General features: G+C 39.7%; 1 protein-coding gene across 5 annotated transcripts in view; it reads right to left on the bottom strand.

Moving 5' to 3' along the window:
- The window catches only part of LOC126161418 (cell division cycle protein 23 homolog), a 100611-nt gene extending 94703 nt beyond the window's left edge, over positions 1-5908 (bottom strand). Inside the window, exons 1-2 of one of the 5 annotated variants that reach the window (XM_049917208.1) lie at positions 5694-5908; positions 5468-5608 (exon numbers count right to left, since the gene is read on the bottom strand). In XM_049917208.1, coding sequence (XP_049773165.1) covers positions 5468-5608; positions 5694-5797 — 245 coding nt within the window. In that variant the 5' untranslated portion in view covers positions 5798-5908. Of the gene's footprint in view, positions 1-5467; positions 5609-5639 lie in introns of all 5 variants that reach the window. The other 4 variants (XM_049917207.1, XM_049917209.1, XM_049917211.1 and 1 more) reach the window with 4 other exon arrangements.
- Positions 5909-19029: the final 13121 nt, after the last annotated feature.

The following is a 19029-nucleotide window of genomic DNA, read 5'->3' on the forward strand; positions in this document are numbered from 1 at the left end:
TAATATTGACTAATGTTTTTTCCAATTTTTGACAACCCGCACAATAAGTGGCACCAGGAATTTTCACAATTACAAATCACTTTCCTGTGATTAATTAGAAAAGCAACTTGTTCTGAAAAGCCTTCCACGATTTCTTCCTTCAATGAAAATGCCCCGCAATGGACATGTAGCTATTCCCAACAAAATTCTTTTGTGGCAGCTGTATATGATGACACGTGGTACTTTGCCTTCGTCGAGAATGTGTGATGAAGGACAGGCTGAACTACTTTTTCTCCATCTACCTGCACCATGAGTATCATTCATTCTTTTGGCCTGAGAAGGAAGACTTGTTTTGTGCCTTTGAAAAACATTTTATGTACTGTTGGTGTACCAGTCAAGAACATTAAGAAGAATGCATTACTTTAATAAAAACAATATGAAATTACCAGAATCTAATTTCTCACAGTAGATTCAAAAGAGATCCACTTAAAACTCACTTGGGAACTCCAAAGATCTTCACTGCTGAACATTTACATTTTAACCCTCGAGCAGGTACCTGTGCATAAAGTGTGCCAACAAAAAATAAAATGATTTTGCACAGTTTCATTTTGACCTATACCTACTCCTTCATTATTGCTTCAGATAACACAGTAATAATTTGTGCTGTCATGCGTCCAAGTGAGCAGCAGTAATATAAAATACAAAGTGAGCTAGGCAGGGGGGAAAAAAAACACCCCGATTATGAGCTAGCAGTCTAATGCCACATTGAGATAATTAGTGATCGAATAAGCAGCTGGATGGGATCTGATGTCACTGCACTGCTTAATGCTTTGAGTGGGTCATTACTGTCTCTCTAACACCTGTCCTTGGGAACAGGGTGTTGTACTGAAAATTTATTTCATTATTGTTTAATAAAACAGTGGTGTATCTCATATGATCTAAGTTTATTTTCTTGTTGTTTAAATAAACTAAGATTAAACTGTGATTTTGATCATACACGACTCATCTTGGCAACATAGATGAACCTATTCTATACATGTGTACAAAGTGTGCACCCGCTCGTGTTATGAAAAATGGCGCACCTGTTCGAGGGTTAAACATTTGTCTGTGTAGAATAACTGGCATTTAAATATGTTCATTTATACCCCTAAATAAAGTTAATATTAGTAACTAAAATATATCAGTTAAAATTATAACTTCTGTCTCTGTAATTTATTATTTTAACAAGACATGAGACATGTACTAAAGCTTCGTAGACTAAATAATGTGCTTTAAAAGATCTTCTGAACAATTTTACAAATACTTCAGTATACAAGGTGTTACAAAAAGGTATGGCCAAACTTCCAGGAAACATTCCTCACACACAAATAAGAAAAGGTGTTATGTGGACATGTGTCCGGAAACGCTTAATTTCCATGTTAGAGATCATTTTAGTTTCGTCAGTATGGACTGTACTTCCTCGAGTCACCAACAGTTGGCCCAATTGAAGGAAGGTAATGTTGACTTCGGTGCTTGTGTTGACATGCGACTCATTGCTCTCCAGTACTAGCATCAAGCACATCAGTATGTAGCATCAACAGGTTAGTGTTCATCACGAACGTGGTTTTGCAGTCAGTGCAATGTTTACAAATGCGGAGTTGGCAGATGCCCATTTGATGCATGGATTAGCAAGGGGCAATAGCCGTGGCGCAGTACATTAGTATCGAGACAGATTTCCAGAATGAAGGTGTCCCAACAGGAAGACGTTCAAAGCAATTGATCGGCGTCTTAGGGAGCACGGAACATTCCAGCCTATGACTCGCGACTGGGGAAGACCTAGAACGACGAGGACGCCTGCAACGGACGAGGCAATTCGTCGTGCAGTTGACGATAACCCTAATGTCAGCTTCAGAGAAGTTGCTGCTGTACAAGGTAATGTTGACCACGTCACTGTATGGAGAGTGCTATGGGTGAACCAGTTGTTTCTGTACCATGTACAGCGTGTTCAGGCACTATCAGCAGCTGATTGGCCTCCACGGGTACACTTCTGCAAATGGTTCATCCAACAATGTGTGAATCCTCATTTCAGTGCAAATGTTCTCTTTACGGATGAGGCTTCATTCCTATGCTCAATGGAGCACGTTATCATGATTTCATACGGGATACTCTACCAGTGCTGCTAGAACATGTGTCTTTACAAGTACGACACAACATGTGGTTCATGCACGATGGAGCTCCTGCACATTTCAGTCGAAGTGTTCGTACACTTCTCAACAACAGATTCGGTGACCGATGGATTGGTAGAGGTGGACCAATTCCATGGCTTCCATGCTCTCCTGACCTCAACCCTCTTGACTTTCATTTATGGGGGCATTTGAAAGCTCTTGTCTATGCAACCTCGGTACCAAATGTAGAGACTCTTCGTGCTCGTATTGTGGACAACTGTGATACAATACGCCATTCTCCAGGGCTACATCAGTGCATCAGGGATTCCATGCTATGGAGGGTGGATGCATGTATCCTCGCTAACGGAGGACATTTTGAACATTTCCTGTAACAAAGTGTTTGAAGTCATGCTGGTACGTTCTGTTGCTGTGTTTCCATTCCATGATTAATGTGATCTGAAGAGAAGTAATAAAATGAGCTCTAACATGGAAAGTAAGCATTTCTTTCTTTGTGTGTGAGGAATGTTTCCTGACAGTTTGGCCGTACCTTTTTGTAACACCCTGTATAAATGAAAACCCTATACCTGTCCACACCCATGCCCCCCCTTTTTTTATCACACCATATTTGAGTTTCAATGAAAGAAACTTGTCTAATAACAGCACTGTCTAAAAGTATTTTTAATATTTAACAAAATATTGTTTGAGCAATAACAATTTAAGTTGATTTTCTATATTGCCAGACGTGGAGCAGAGTTATTAAATATTTTTTCCCATTAAGTTTCATTCATTTGTGATATTTGGAAGGATAAGATGGTGACTTTTAGAAAATTAGCTATACTGCATCCCCCCCCTCCTCCTCCTCCACAGTAATGCAATCCAAATGGGAAGCTCCACACAGCGTAAGATTTTTGAAAACTTTACCACATTTTTTTTCAAACATTATATGAAATATATGGTTATTACCACGAAAAAAAAAGGACATAAAAATCTGAAGCAGTTAGTGTCAGGCCAAGATGAACTTACTTGGAAAGCCTCGTTTTTCATCACACTCTGTCTTCAGGCCACAAGTGGCCTACCGGGACCATCCGACCGCCGTGTCATCCTCAGGGGAGGATGCGGAAAGGAGGGGCGTGGGGTCAGCACACCACTCTCCCGGTTGTTATGATGGTATTCTTGACCGAAGCCACTACTATTCAGTGGAGTAGCTCCTCAATTGGCATCACGAGGCTGACTGCACCCCAAAAAAGGGCAACAGCGCATGGCGGCCTTGATGGTCACCCATTCACGCGCCGACAGCGCTTAACTTCGGCGATCTCACGGGAACCGGTGTAACCGTTGCCTTCGTTTTGCATCACAGTGAATTTTTTTTTTTTTTAAATTTCTTTGTGACCATTCACAGAAAACCCATTAATATTACTATTTTATTAGAACCTAACCTAACCTTGGGAATTATTTAACACCAAAACTAGGTTGGAGAAATGTCACATAAGTGTTTTACAAGTGTTTGTAATTTTTCTAGAAAACGAGTGGCCTACATTTTTTTAAATTCTCTCTCTAACTTAACAGCTTAAACAAATGCTTTCTTGTTAACTCTATGCCTCTCTTAACTTCAGAAGAAAATTCCAAATCAAAAGCCTCTTATACACCTAAGTTACAGTAGTTCTGCACGTAAGTACCACTCTGCATGGACATTCTCGTACAGCCAAATAATCAGAATATCACTATATTGAAAATCCAGTATAAAAAAGTTTTAGTCTGAGACCGAAAAGAATCTCCAGGAGTTCTTATGTTCTAAGTACAAGCAAATATACAAAGTTTCATGAGAATCTGAGATGGTGGGCGACATGACATGGGTGATTTGACATGAAATGACCCTGTAAAGTCACATGTACTACTGAGATTTATGTTTATGGCTTATATTTCCTGAAAAATTTAAAACATTCATGGAACCTGGTAGAAGATTTCATTAAAAACAACAAACATTTTAAAATATAGCTCCTGTCTAGATTACAATATTTCCAAAAGGTTGGCACAGCCATTTCCATATTTATCATGGAAGAAAAACAAGACACTTGTCAAGTAACATAACTTTTGATGCATATGCAAGAGGACTCTTTCTTGGGAAAAAATGCCTAATGACCATAAAGTTTAATGAATACCCCTAACTATAAGAAAACAATCTACTGAGCCCTGAGCATCCAAACTATCTTACATGTTTCTAACAAATTATCCGAAAACTTCGTAAATATAGAGGATGTAATCTTATTTCCAAACATGGCAGTTTCTTGTGTTTCAGTGAAATGTCGTAACAGATAATGCAGATTAAAGTTTGCTTAGCATTCTGCAGTTACACAAAATTGTCAACTGTGCATCCTTTAAGTGTGGGATGTAAAATATATTTCTTTTATTTACAAGATTATAAGCTACAGGGTTGTGAATTGTCACTGAATGGAAATTCACTGAACCTTTTATATGAAAGTGTGTATCAATTGCAAGCATTTCCCTGACATGGGTTTGTGTTAGGTAAGGATAATATTTCCACTATTAGAACAGTCTGCATGTTGAAATTCCCACTTGGTAGCTTCTGAGCTACAATGTGAGTGCCTCCACACACTAACGTACACTGAAGCCCTACACATATTTTTAAAGCAAGATTTTAAGTACTCACTTCAAGAGTCAAAAAATCTTACTGCTACAGTTCACATAGAGCAAAAGCTTGTATAATGTACACAGACCAAGTTAGAACCAATCTGAAGTAAACACTTATCTAAATGTATACACATTGCAGAACTTTTTAGCCTTAATACATTTGCTTAGACTAGGAGTTATCTAATGCTTAATTAATCTCTGTTGATCATTGCCAAAACTAACAAAGCTCATTTCTTGCCCAGTATCAATTTTTGTTGAAGATTTCTTAACCTGTACATCAGAAAGGCAATAAAGAACTGGAATGTACCAATGATGTATAGGTACCACAATGTATACATTTTGACAGCATATATTCATTGTACAGAAACTTATTTGGCAATCCAAAATAACCATGTATATTGCTATGAAATTAATTAAAATTTGTTTGTTTGTGGTTCTATGTACAAGTGTTATGACTGGCTTCTTGCATGTTAAAAAGCACAATTGAGAACTTTTAATCACAAATAAACCCATCAGTACTAGCAAAATAAAACAAATGGTGTACTTTTGCTTGCTTTACATGGGGGTGGTGGGAGACATACTTCTCAATACTACTAACACAAATGGTTTTCGCGCAATGTGAACCGACATACCCATTTAACACGAGAAAGCCCATAATAGTTTCTCTATATGTACTACAGTCCAAATAAACTCACCTGTCATACTCTTTTAAATCAAAGTAACTCTTAGCCAGCATATAAATATCCCCCTCACTGGAGACCGGTTGCTCTTTGAACGATACAGATTCCTGCAAGTCTACGTTTACATCTATCAATGCATAATTAAGCTCTGCCAGCCTACAAAATAACACGTTACAAAATTACATACCGCCAACTTTAAGCATATGAACATGTTTAATAACTCAAGTTCGACAATTCCCACCACTTGGTGCTGTGCATTAATCCTCTCAGCGAACATTCTACAACTGCCTTCTGCAAGTCAAGTTTCACCTGCTTCAAATCAAGTTTGAAAGAATCTTCTGCCATGTCGATGAACAATCAAATACATACACAATTTAAAAAATCACAATACATGTAACCCCAATTCATTTAATTCCCATCGCGCCGAAGAAACAAGTGACTATTCATACTATAGTATCTTTGTATCTTTAAAAAACGTAGCATCGTTGAGCTGTGGGAGTGTCTTGGTCTCACTGCGTTGACGTTTCTTATCGGATATTGACATCACGTGACAATACCCACCTGGCTACAGAGAACACGTGGCTGCTCGTGTTCCGAAGTACACATAGAGGTAGTCTACCTCCATTGAAGTACAGTAGTTGCTAAGACGTATGCTGTGGTTATCCGCTCCCATATCACTTGTTTACTTTGTTATTTTTCTTGATGTATATTTGCTACTGAAATTTACTTTTTTTTATATAGTTTACGGTATTAAAGAGATGAACACAATAAGCAGGTTGGAAATGATGTTGGTTCCAATAGTTATTCGGTGTTTCAGTGGCTAGCTCTTAGGACATTACTGCGGTGATGATTGTCACTGTTTAAGTAGTGTGATATTCGTAGTCCATTAGGTTAGTTTACAAAAACGTATCTCCGTAGTGTAAATACACGGTAGAGGTGTAATACTTCAGTTCCTAAACAGAGGCTTACAAGAGTTCCTAGGTCCACATCCTTTATGAATCAAAACACCTTTTTCTATATTCTAAAAACTCGCTTAGCTGCTGCCAAATTACCCCAGAATATGATCCCGTACCGTATTTAAGGTGGGAAAGGAAGGAGGCATAATACATACTATTAATTGTTTTCTTAATATGACACCCATATTTTAAATGATATTAAAGCTGGTGCTATTTACATATTCTATCGCAAACTCAGTGACTGAGTTAATAATTATGCTCTGTCAGACGTCTAGTTATAAACCTAGATCTCAAACTGACTTAGTAAGCACACACTCATCAGGCATAAAGCAAGCTATTAAACGTGGTTTCATCCTTCGCAAATTAGGAACCGTCGTAGGTGAAAAACAGTTGCTTACATGCTACACTTTCTTCTGTTGAAATTTTCTGCTTTGTATTAGTCTCTGTGGAAATTATACTGGACACTAACAGTATTTCTAACTAAGGATTATTGAATACATGACTGAATCATATAGACCAGCTTTTTAGTGATTTACAACATTAAATGTGTGACCATTATGCTAAAAAATGCCTTATTGCAAAAGCAAACAAAAGTTGGGCGAGTCATTATATACACAGTGATGTACACAGACATGATCCTACAGTAGCGTATTGTACAGTCTTCTATTAATTTTGCGGGTAAAGCTTCAATACCAAAAAGCTGCTTTCACACTGGCGATTTCGTCGCCGCAATTCAGCCGCGCGATTCAATCGCTGCAATGCGCGAATATCGCGCCGCTGAACCGTGCGACTGAATCACCAGGCACGCGACTCAACCGCGCGGCAGCAGCTCTGTGGTGGGAGCTGTCTGTGTGCTTGTGCCAACCAGTTCAGAAATGGATTCTGACGAGGAAGTGGTGCTTTCCGCTCTGTTGTTGAAATGGAAATACAGACGCCGCCGACGTCAAAGAAAATACTGGATTCATCCTCTACTGAATACTCGAGAGAGACACATACATTTTTTCACAATTTATTACGAATTAAGAGAAAATCCTGCAAAATTCATGAACTATTTCAGAATGTCTGTGACATCTTTTGATGAACTATGTGCTATGCTGAGGCCAAATCTTACAAAGCAAAATAGAGAAATGAGGAATAGTATTTCACCAGAGGAAAGACTAATGATTATTTTAAGGCAAATAAAATGCTTATTTTACATATACCTTTATTTTTAAAGTAGGATTAACAGTAATTTGCTCCAATGTATAGTATTAAAATACAGTAAGCCAAAACTGTAATATTTCGCTACCCAGAAAATAATTCAGTGACCACTGATGAAACAGATAATACAGTTGAAAGTGTGGCATCACGATTTGATGTACATGGGCTTGGATTAGATGCAGGTGCAGTTATGGGTGAATTTGAGTGTACATGAATTGGTATTTGTGAAGTGAACTGAAAATTACAGTTGTCTAGTGAACTGTAAGACCTGCTGCACTTCCTCAAAACTGACATTGTTTCAAATTTAGCGTCCATTTTCAAATGTTGTGGCACACATTTTAGATCATCTTATAATGATTTGTAGAAAATGTTTGTCAGGGTCATCTGCTTCGGCCATTGATGCGTTTTTTTCTTGATGTTTGTTGCAAGTACCTGAAATAATTTCTTCTCGTCTGTCATCTTTGTCTCTTATGGGAATTGAAGGCAGCTCTATCCTGTACATCAGAATTATTTGCCTCATCAGTATGTGCATCAGGTTCTTCTAGCTCTGGTGGTTTTGTGGCAGTTACAGGTGATAGGAAATTAAGCATATCGAAATATACATATTTTTTGTGGGTTTCTGCAGGAGAATCACTTTTTGAGGGTTTTCTCTTGTTGAGTTCTCTTGTGAACAGTCACGAATGTTCTTCCACTTCTTCTGTAACTGTGTTGCTGCAGAAAAACAAAACTCTCTGATTTCAGGTACAATTATACAGGCTGTACATGTACAGAGCTACATTATTCCTTCAAATGTGGCATTTCAACTATACGAAAAATCGTGTGAGACACTTGTCAGGAGGTATGGGATAATCTACAAAGCATATGCTACCACTTGCATCCGAAGAAGGTTGGATTAATATAGCAGAAAAATTTAAAGTGTATGCAGATTTTCTGAACTGTTTTGGTGCAGTTGATGGAAAGCATGTAAGAATTGTTAAACCTGAACACAGTGGCTCTATATACCATAATTACAAATACTTTTTCTCAATAGTGTTACTAGCAGTTTGTGATGCTGATTATTACTTTACATTCATAGATGTAGGTTCATATGGCACAAGTGGGGACTCGAAAATTTAGAAAAACATTGAGCTTTACAAAGCTTTGTTGGGGATGAAGCATTTGCACTTGAAGAAAACATGCAACGTCTGTACAGTGGAAAAAATTTGACAGGGAAAAGAAAGGTTTATAATTACAGGTTATCGACGTTACATTGAGTGCACTTTTGGAATCGTAACCAACAAATGGCGAAAGTTTCATCGCCCTTTAAATGTGAATGAGGACTTCTGTGCAGTAATAATTAAAGCATGTTGCGTTCTGCAAAACTTCGTTCGAAAAAGAGATGGGTTCAAACTGGAAGAAATTTTAAAAATAATTGGGTTTGACGACCTACTGAGCATCACGCCTGTAAGAAGCCACTATGCAACGAGTGTACAAGACAAATTTGTTGATTATTTTGTCAGCGGTGAAGGAGCTCTTACTTGGCAAATGAGCAAGATATAAAATGTATTCTAATTTTTATAAAAAAAATAATCTAGAGCACAAACTTTTGAATTTGTTAGCAAGTAGTTTCAATCCATAGGTGGATCATCTTCAGGCAATACCACAGTTGGCGTGGAGCAGAGCAGGTGCTGTTACTGCTTATGAAAACTGATACAAAGTTTGCACTGTAGACTGTTTCTTATAAAAATTGTAAGAAGAAAAGAGTGCTGTTTACCCAAAATGTTCCCAAAAATATAAGATGTATTCTAATGAGAAATAAACACAATAATACATACCAAATTCGTTTTTCTCCAATATTGTTTTATTTTCGAAGTCAGGGATTAATTTCTTACACATGTCCTCCCAAGCATTTTTCGATCTTATTACTATAATTCTTGTTTCTTGAATCCCAATTTACAGGGCGATGTTCTACTTCAATGATGAAAAGTTCCACATCGAAAGTCATTTTTGTAGCAAAAGTAGCACAATAACACGCAAGTCAACAATCACACTGGCAAGGCGAGGCGTCAGCTGTTTACCCCCTCCCCAGCTAGGCAGATCGCCGCATGTGAAAGGGTCAAACGCGGCTGAATTGCCAAGACTAGTCGCGGGGACCGGCGGGCTCACAGCAGGTGTGTGGCCAAATCGTCAGTGTGAAAGGCCTTATGGGAACTGCGTGTTAAAGGATGGATGCGGTTCCACCTAGCAGCCAAGTCACGTGACCAAATCGCTAGTGTGTAAGGGGCCTAATACATATCTCAACATTTAATCCACAATGATAGTTTGACGACGTATGATACAATTGTTGATTAGTCTTTATTCTGGAGTCGTCTTCTACCAAGGGATCACATCTGTATGTTACAAAAATAACAATGCACGCTTTCTTTCCGTCAGACGAAAGTCCTTCAGCACAACTGAAATGTAATTAGCACTATATTTTTACCTTTGGTAACAGTCAGCCATTTTAGTATACTCGCTAATTTGTATAGCGCGTATAGACAACTTAGGGATCAAAATGAGGAAGAGTACACGAATTTGATAGCTACAAATGTATAATCATATTCCAGTCAAGCATAAAGTTCCACGTCAGCAGTTCATCTGTCACTGCACCCAGGCATATATGTTGTACAGCATCTAGTCACATGATGCCGCATTTCCGGGCCAAAACGTCAACGCAGCCAGATGTGTTATTGGCCTGGGGACACTCCCCCACAGCCCCCTAGAGTAAGAATCTCTATGAGTATTGTACAAGTTACGAGCAACTAAAATGAGGACAGTACATCTGGAGTGTAGCAGAAACCGTCAATTAACTATGGGGCGACCGCAAGCATTAGGTTGTGTTACAGGCCAAACTAGTGCTACAATGTTTCATTGGCATCCACATTCATTGGAGTCACCAAGTCACAACGAAATTATCGCCAACCAACCTAACCTACACATCAGGCTACGCTACAGGTCTGTCACCACAACCAAGTCGACCACTCATAGCTGTTCCTCCAAAGTTGCCATCTAAGGTGGTTATTCTGGCCTTCTTGTTTCAACTATTAGTATCAATGCTGGAAGCCTCCAAAAATCTAAGTGCGACTCGCATTCGGCTGAAGTCAGAAAGTTGTCACGTTCGCCCCCTTTGAGCCGCCATATTGGATCCATCACATTTCGGTTATTTCCGTGTTATAACGCGCATGTTATGACAGTATACCGTTTTAAGGCAATGGCACAATGAAGAGTTATCACTCTACATGCAACTTGTTGTACTTCAGTGTCAGTTAATGACACATTTGCTATAGAAGTCCTAATAACATATTCAATGAATCTTTTTAAAGCGCTATCAAGTATATGTTTTCACTGTGGTCACTTGGTTAGAGATGTGGTATTCTAAAGCTGAACGAAGTAGGTTGAAGTTAGATACATGGTTATATGTCTCTTTTCATCTTCATGTTTTCAACACATTCTGGGCCTTTCTCATTCATGTAACATAAATATGATTTGCAATATTCGATATTATTTATGTGTAACAGCGTTTCCTCTCAGTAATGAGTTCCACCCATTTTGTGATATCATGAAACACAGGAACACAAGACCACAGCTTAAATTACTGCGAGTAAACCTAGAGCCAACCCTTTTTATAGACTTCCTTGTAATGACTACTTTGCTGTTTATTCGCCATATGTCGCGATTTTTTGGTTAAAACCAAAAGATGAAACTGCGTGAGTGAAACAACCAGCTACGACATTTACGTTTCTTCTTGTCAGAACTATTTGACCTATTTTTCCAAACAAGTCGCGATTTTTGATCGTGTGGTTAGGTAGGAACCTAACGGCACAACTGAAAATAAAGCAAATGGAGCGACCAGCAATGATATTTCTAGTCTCGTTTGTCACAAATATTTAGCTACGATCGAATCCTTAGCAATGCTTTTAAACTAAGAAAATATAATGCTTAGAAGCTCTGACGCTTCAAAGACCTATCTATCTTTTGTGTAACTTGATGTTGTTAAAATCGGGAAATGCGACGCAGGTGTCTAATTGTGTTACCTTCAACCTATCTATGTGCACATTTCCAAATGCAGGGTGTTACAGAAGGAATGGCCAATGTTAATGGATATGACAAATGATCATTTGGAACAAAAAAACTTCATATGAACATATGCCTATTCCAAGTGGCTTCCGAAATAGAACACATCTAATGTACACTATTATTTATTTTTTGTAAATCAGTATTCAATACATTGTCAGGTTTACACATGTACAACAGTTACACTAAAGCGCCAAAGAAACTAGTATAGGCATGCATACGCATGAAAAGCCTAGTTTACACGACGACATTTGGTTGCGCCACACGTTGCATGGAATGAGTTGTACGAAAATGCTTTCATATTTGACTGTAAACATGGCGAAACCAGTATACACTTCAGTTTCGTCGTTTTTTTGGGTTCCTAGGTCGTGTCTGAAATGAAAGTTTTGGCAGCTGCACGTTGGATGAGTTGACATGGAGTTAAAGCTTGTTGCGTGGAATTACAATTAATTGTACGATAAGGGATAAAGATACAGTGATACAGTAATGCATGAAGCACTATCGCCAGGACTGAAATTACATATCACATTGCGTGCATTACAATCGAGAACACTTGGCATGCTATAAGATGCGGTTTTAATTAGTGATGACGCTTTTTGATTTACGCCAATAATTATTAACATTAACAGTAATAATTATTAACATTAACATTAATAATTATTAACATTAAAAGTAATAATTATTAACATTAACAGCGGCAATTACTTGAAGCAGGCTGCATTAAGAAGAGTATGGTTTGCAGACTCTTCTCTTGAAGATAGATACAGTGGCAATATTTGAAAAATCAAACATATGTGAATGGGGAGCACTGCTGCGACGTTTTAAATAGATGAATATTGAATAACGAATGCTGCTTCTTAATTTGTGTAGCCTTCCCAGTAAGCCAACTCGAGCGATGGGATTTTAGTTGTGTAGATGAGAGCATTTCCACAGCTAGAATTACAGTTTATTTTTCTTAATTCAGTTGCATATGTGCTCCTAATTCAATAAAATTTTTCCTGCATCTCAGACATTGTCAAACTATCTATGTTCCGATCATACTTGGTGGTCTCAGGAGCAGCAATATGTTCCTTATTTTTGTAATCAGCATCACTGAAATCCCACAAACACCTATGCAAAGCATAGATATCCAAAAAGCGAACATTATTCTCCATTCTCCACTTCATATTTCAGTTTTTCTACACTCTACGAACACACATAACCTCAAAACTCATGCAACTTAAACGCCGAAAAGTGTTTAATTTCACCGGCGAGTTGCGCAGTGGCTGGTAGCGCAGTTGCCTGCAACCTAGTGTCCTCGTGTAAACTATGCTTAAACAGGCAGAATAAGGCGCTGCGGTCGGCAGCATACATAAGACAAAAGTGTATGGCGCAGTTGTTAGAACGGTTACTGCTGCTACAATGGCAGGAGTTTGTACGTAGTGTTATACTCGGTGCACAAGCAATAGGACACAGCATCCACAAGGTAGCAATGAAGTGGGGATTTTCCTGTACGACCATTTCATGAGTGTACTGTTAATATCAGGAATCTGATAAAAAAAACATCAAATCTCTGACATCGTCGAAGCCAAAGAAAGATCTGCAAGAACGGTGCCAATGACGACTGAAGAGAAACAGTCAGCGTGACAGAAGTGCAACCCTTCCACAAATTTCCACAGATTTCAAAGCTGGGCCATCAACAAGTGTCAGCGTGCGAACCATTCAAGGAAACATCATAGATATGGGCTTTCGGTGCCATAGGTCTACTCTTGTACCCTTGATGACTGCCTGACAACAAAGCTTTAAGCTTCACCTGTGCCTGTCAACACCGACAATGGGATGTTTATGACTAGAAATATGTTGCCTGGTTGGACAAGTCTCGTTTCATACTGTATCAAATGGATGGATGTATACGGGTATGGAGACAACCTCCTGAATCCATGGACTCTGCATGTCAGCAGGGGATTGTTGAAGCTGGTGGAGGCTATGTAATGGTGTCGGGCGAGTGCAGTTGCAGGGATATCGGACCTCTGAAATGTCTAGATACGACTTGGGTAGGGGCCACATAAGTTAATGTCCTGAAACTTCCTGGCAGATTAAAACTGTGTGCTGGACCGAGACTCGAACTGGGGACCTTTGCATTTTGCGGGCAAGTGCTCTACCATTTGAGCTACCCAAGCACGACTCACACCCCGTCCTCACAGCTTTACTTCTGCCAGTATCTCGTCTTCTACCTTCCATACTTTACAGAAGCTCTCCTGCGAACCTAGCAGAACTAGCACTCCTGAAAGAAAGGATATTGCGGAGACATGGCTTAGCCACAGCCTGGGGGATGTTTCCAGAATGAGATTTTCACTCTGCAGCGGAGTGTGCGCTGATATGAAATTTCCTGGCAACTGTTTGATTTAATTTAGTTCTTGAAGGTATTATCATTCTGCCACTGCAGCTGCAAAAAAATGTGTGTTTGTTTCACCCGACACGTTTCCCTTTATTGAGGTAAAGCATTTCAGTGGTCTATAGTTCAGATCTTTACATTTTGATTTGCTTTAAAATCGAAAAACAGTTCGTTAACAATATGCTGGTTTTTACTTACAGTGATTTCTACGTGATTTCTCGACTACATCGGGCAAAGCAGTCTGCTAGCATATTGTTGATGTATTTCTTCTTTAGTCACTGATAGTTGCAGTTTAATTTTTGGTTGCTCTGCAGAACTATGCATGTTTCATATTTTACACAGAACACTTTTTCGTGCACCACTGTTTTCTGTTTGTTTTTATACTTCGAAGTAAGTATTGTGGTTTGTGTTTTGTAGAGCTGCAAACATGACATTGCCACCAGTTTGTCTTGACTTATATTTTTTTGTAGTTTATTGTATGTGTATAGTTATATTTTATTATGTTTCTGGATATTTATGTACTGTGTATGAGTAATGAAGGAATAGTTATGGAATTTTTCGTGTGGGGGAGGGAGAATCCATGATGAGTGGACATAGTGTGATGGAGAATGAGCTGGAGGCAAAGATGAGGCACAAGAAGTGGAATCGAACTGGAAGAATGGGTTTGGGTGGCTGAGTGGCAGAGGCTGAAGGATCTTTTTCATGTAATTTCATCAATTAATTTATATAGAGTCTGATTTCCAATATTTATTTGGTTATGAGCTCCTCACTTTCTCCAACCCACACTCCATCACACCACTATTTATTTATGTCCACTCATCATGGCTCCTCCCTCAGCCACACAAAAAACTATTTCACTATTCCTTCATTACTAAAATTTCAATAATACCCATTCTTGCTGAAGTCATGGAGTCTGCAATGAAATATCTGATACAAAATTATTTTGAAAACAATAAACTGTTGCAGGACTCACAACATGGTTTTTGCAAGGGAAAGTCCACAGTTAAAGCAGTACTGGACTTAATTGCAAAGATAAGGGGTTTGAAGATTAGTATCAGTCCATGGAGCAACCTCCAAAGAGCAAAAATTGGACCATGGTGTACCCCAGGGATCCGTCATGGGACCTCTCCTGTTCCTTATCTATGTCAGTAATATAGGTTGTATCTATAGAATTCTACAGTTTGACGATGATACCACAATCTTTTCCAAAGGGAAAACGGCTAAACAAGCTCTGTTGGCAGCAGATGTACTCTTTGAAAGCAATAAAGAGTGATTCTGTAACATGGGAATTAGGGACGGCACAAAAGGTATGGACAGGGCCTTACTCAGCTACCATTGGTTCCTCAGTAAACATGTACACTTTATGTAAGGAAGTAATTTTTTAAAAACAATCATTTAAAAAAAAATTACTGTAAGACAAGCTACACTGACGGCTGAAGGCCTTATTACGAAAGAATTAAAAATTACTTGTCGGCTGAAAGGCACAAGCTATGCTTCGGAACAATTAGTGGCTGAAAGCCTAAATTACAAGTGAAGAAGACAACTACACATTAAAAAACTACCTCCCCCACCCAGAATGGCCTCTAACCTATCTTTCCTATATACGTTCCAGGACTCACTAAATAACCCAGAGCTTTCCATGTTCGTTTTCAGCCAGCTCTCGGTCTCTAGAATAATTTGAGGGCAGTAAATTCCGGAACTTTGTTACGAATACCTCAACAATTTACTGATAAAATTTTGACGATCGAAATGTCTTTACTCTGAATGCAGTCTGACATCCTTAGCTGCTTATCGACTAGTGAGCCCAACCTAAAAAAACCTCATGTGCACTCCACAAGTACTCTGCTACCCGTGTAGCTGCTTCCTTAGCGTAGTGCACCCCCAACCTATCAACGAGAGTCTCGCATATCCCCAACCAATAAGACAGGTCTAGAAATCTGCACCCAAGACCATCACAGAGTCGACGAAGACTTTGGTTGAGACCCTTTACTCGATTCCAAACCGAAAGACGTGAGTCACCTCTAGGAACAATGCTGCAAATTGTGAGCTCTGCTTGCATCCCACGCCTAAGGCCAGCAGTCTTTATCACTTCCGCCAGCCATCTGTATGAACTCAGGATGGCCTCAGAATCTATGTGACAGGAGTTGTTGGTGCCGACATGTGACTCAACTTATAGACAACTCCACCTACATGCTCAGTAGCAGCAGACAAGGCTGCCTCCACATCTACACCTACATCTACATCTACATTTATACCCCGCAAGCCACCCAACGGTGTGTGGCGTAGGGCACTTCACGTGCCACTGTCATTACCTCCCTTTCCTGTTCCAGTCGCGTACGGTTCGCAGGAAGAACGGCTGTCTGAAAGCCTCCGTGCGCGCTCGAATCTCTCTAATTTTACATTCGTGATCTCCTCGGGTGGTATAAGTAGGGGAAGCAATATATTCGATACCTCATCCAGAAACGCACCCTCTCGAAACCCGGCGAGCAAGCTACACCGGGATGCAGAGTGCCTCTCTTGCAGAGTCTGCCACTTGAGTTTGCTAAACATCTTCATAGCGATATCACGGTTACCAAATAACCCTGTGATGAAACTCCCTGGCAGACTTACTGAATGCACTTTGGCTTTCTTTCCAGCCCTGAACGCTATCTGCCTAGGGGGCTCCATAATGCACCTAGTGTTGGAGCTCTCAATAACTAGCAAACCCCTGCCTCCATGTGTCTGCTCTGACGCTGCTGAAGGAGTGGCCACCTGTCCATTCACAGGGTGAATGGGCAAGGCCAGACGATCAGTCTTCAAATTGGTCCTCCACCACTTGCCACTAACTCTCCTGTGAGAGCAGATCCACTGAGTCGGGTACACTAGGCAGTGCCTCAGTGGCAGAGGCCATGGGCATAACAAGCGACACCTGAGGTGTCACATGTAATGCGTCAGATCCTCCTCCACTGCAACACCCTGGGACAGCATGCTGAAAGTGGCTGACCATAGAAAAAACCAGATTCAGCTGATCGCAAACTGTGGCCAGCTCCTTCTGCATCCACACACAGCATGCACGCATCCTACCCACCCTAGCAAGACTGAAGAAGTAAACTACAACAGCAGACGAATACTAGATATGTAACTTGCTACCCTACTGATGTGTCACCAATGGATGCTGATCTCCCAGTGAGCTATGTAACTGGCTGCTCAGAAGAAATGAAAACTCTGCTACAGGCTGCCCAAATTTATACTTATAAAATGCAAGCTTACACCTGTTAAAGGGAAACACTCATAAAATTTAATAAATATACTATGAAGAAAACACAGGAAGAGATAAACACTTAACTTTCTGCTCTGTAGATATGTATCAGCTCAGAGTCGGAGCTTACCAGTTATTGGTGTCAAGATTAAGGGAGCTACTGACAGGTACAGTAAAACAGTAAACTTTCAAGTAAAGCAACAGTTTGAAACTGAAATGTATTCTTCGTACATGACAGTCTTGTCATTCCTGAGCTTAATGAGGACTCTATTTTGGGGAGTGATTGGACTGCTAAAGTAAACATATGTTTTAGTTTTGGAACTCAGAAATGACTAGGGACCAAAAACAGTTAATACAAAAATCAGCAAATAGATGTCGGGCTCAGGGTCCTTCAGATGTAAAACAAATTTAAATACATAAAGAATAATTAGTCACTATTCTCTTTGAATCATTAGTGATTAAAAATAATTAATGCAGAAAAATCAGCAAATAGATGACAGGCCCTAGCCTCATCAAGTGGTAAACAAATTTCAATACAGAAAGATAAAGATGCACTGGCGCTTTTTAATGATAAGTGAATAAAAACAACTAATACAAAAAATCAGCTATAGATGTCTGGCACTAGCCCCCTCAGATATTAATCAAATTGCAATACAGAAGGAATAAGTGGGCACTAGCCTTTATTTTATCTGACATAATTTTCAAATTATTAACTGGTCTATAGACTATTACTTGTAACTAAACGTCCACAGTGCCAATAGAAATTTGCATCAGTTTCACCCTACCAAGAGGTTGCTTGGTGGATTTTTTACAACCAAACCTTTCCCAATTTGTAACTACCACAGCTGCAGTGGCGGAATCACTGAGGCAGTTAGCAGTCATCCAAAACGTTTGGGATGACATCTGGCGTTGGAACCGTCGCTATGGCCCGCAGCAAAATACCACATTAACAAAACATGCCATATATTTAACAGCCAACAACACATTACATAAGCAACCATTTGGAGTTCTAAAAGCAGAGAAACTATGTGAGATTATGCATTTCGAAAGCAAGAGGGAGCAGAAAACCTGTTTAATAAACAATGAGTTTAGAAAAAGGAAAATCGTTTTTATCACTTGGAACAGCTTGGCACAGGCAGATGCGCTAAACAAGAACATTGCATGTCTCATACAGAATGGGGCGTGTTGTGACACCTGGAGAATAATAACAAATGCATTTGCTCTTCCAGACGCTACAAGACGCAAGCTACCTGTTATTGGGTACTCTTCTTAGAACACTGGACATTATCTTAGGGATAAGTCCGCTGAGTAATACAATGGTTCTCAGCACAATTCCTTCTAGCATGGTCATTGGCAAGTTCCATGAGCCACAAGTAACTGCTGCATGCAGTATCATATATTTCACTCTTGCAGGACGGCAGACACTTGGTCTCGCTTCTCGTGCCCCTGCGCTGAACTCTTTCTCAGCCTGCCTTACTCCGCCAGTGGCTCCTTCTAGCGAGTCACCAACAGATGACCAGCCACGGTTCCACCTCAGATGGAGGATCCCCCGATTTGTGATGCTTGTGGTGTGCACATCTCTGTCCGGCACATTTTAACAGACTGCATTTTATACCGTGATGCAAGTGCAGAAGCACAAGTTGATGGGGATCTGCCCTGTGTTTTAGCTAATTATGAGATGTGTGTCTAGGGTTTTGAAGTTTTGTGATGTGTCTGG

The sequence above is a fragment of the Schistocerca cancellata genome, chromosome 2 (assembly GCF_023864275.1).
Source record: "Schistocerca cancellata isolate TAMUIC-IGC-003103 chromosome 2, iqSchCanc2.1, whole genome shotgun sequence".
NCBI lineage: Eukaryota > Metazoa > Arthropoda > Insecta > Orthoptera > Acrididae > Schistocerca > Schistocerca cancellata.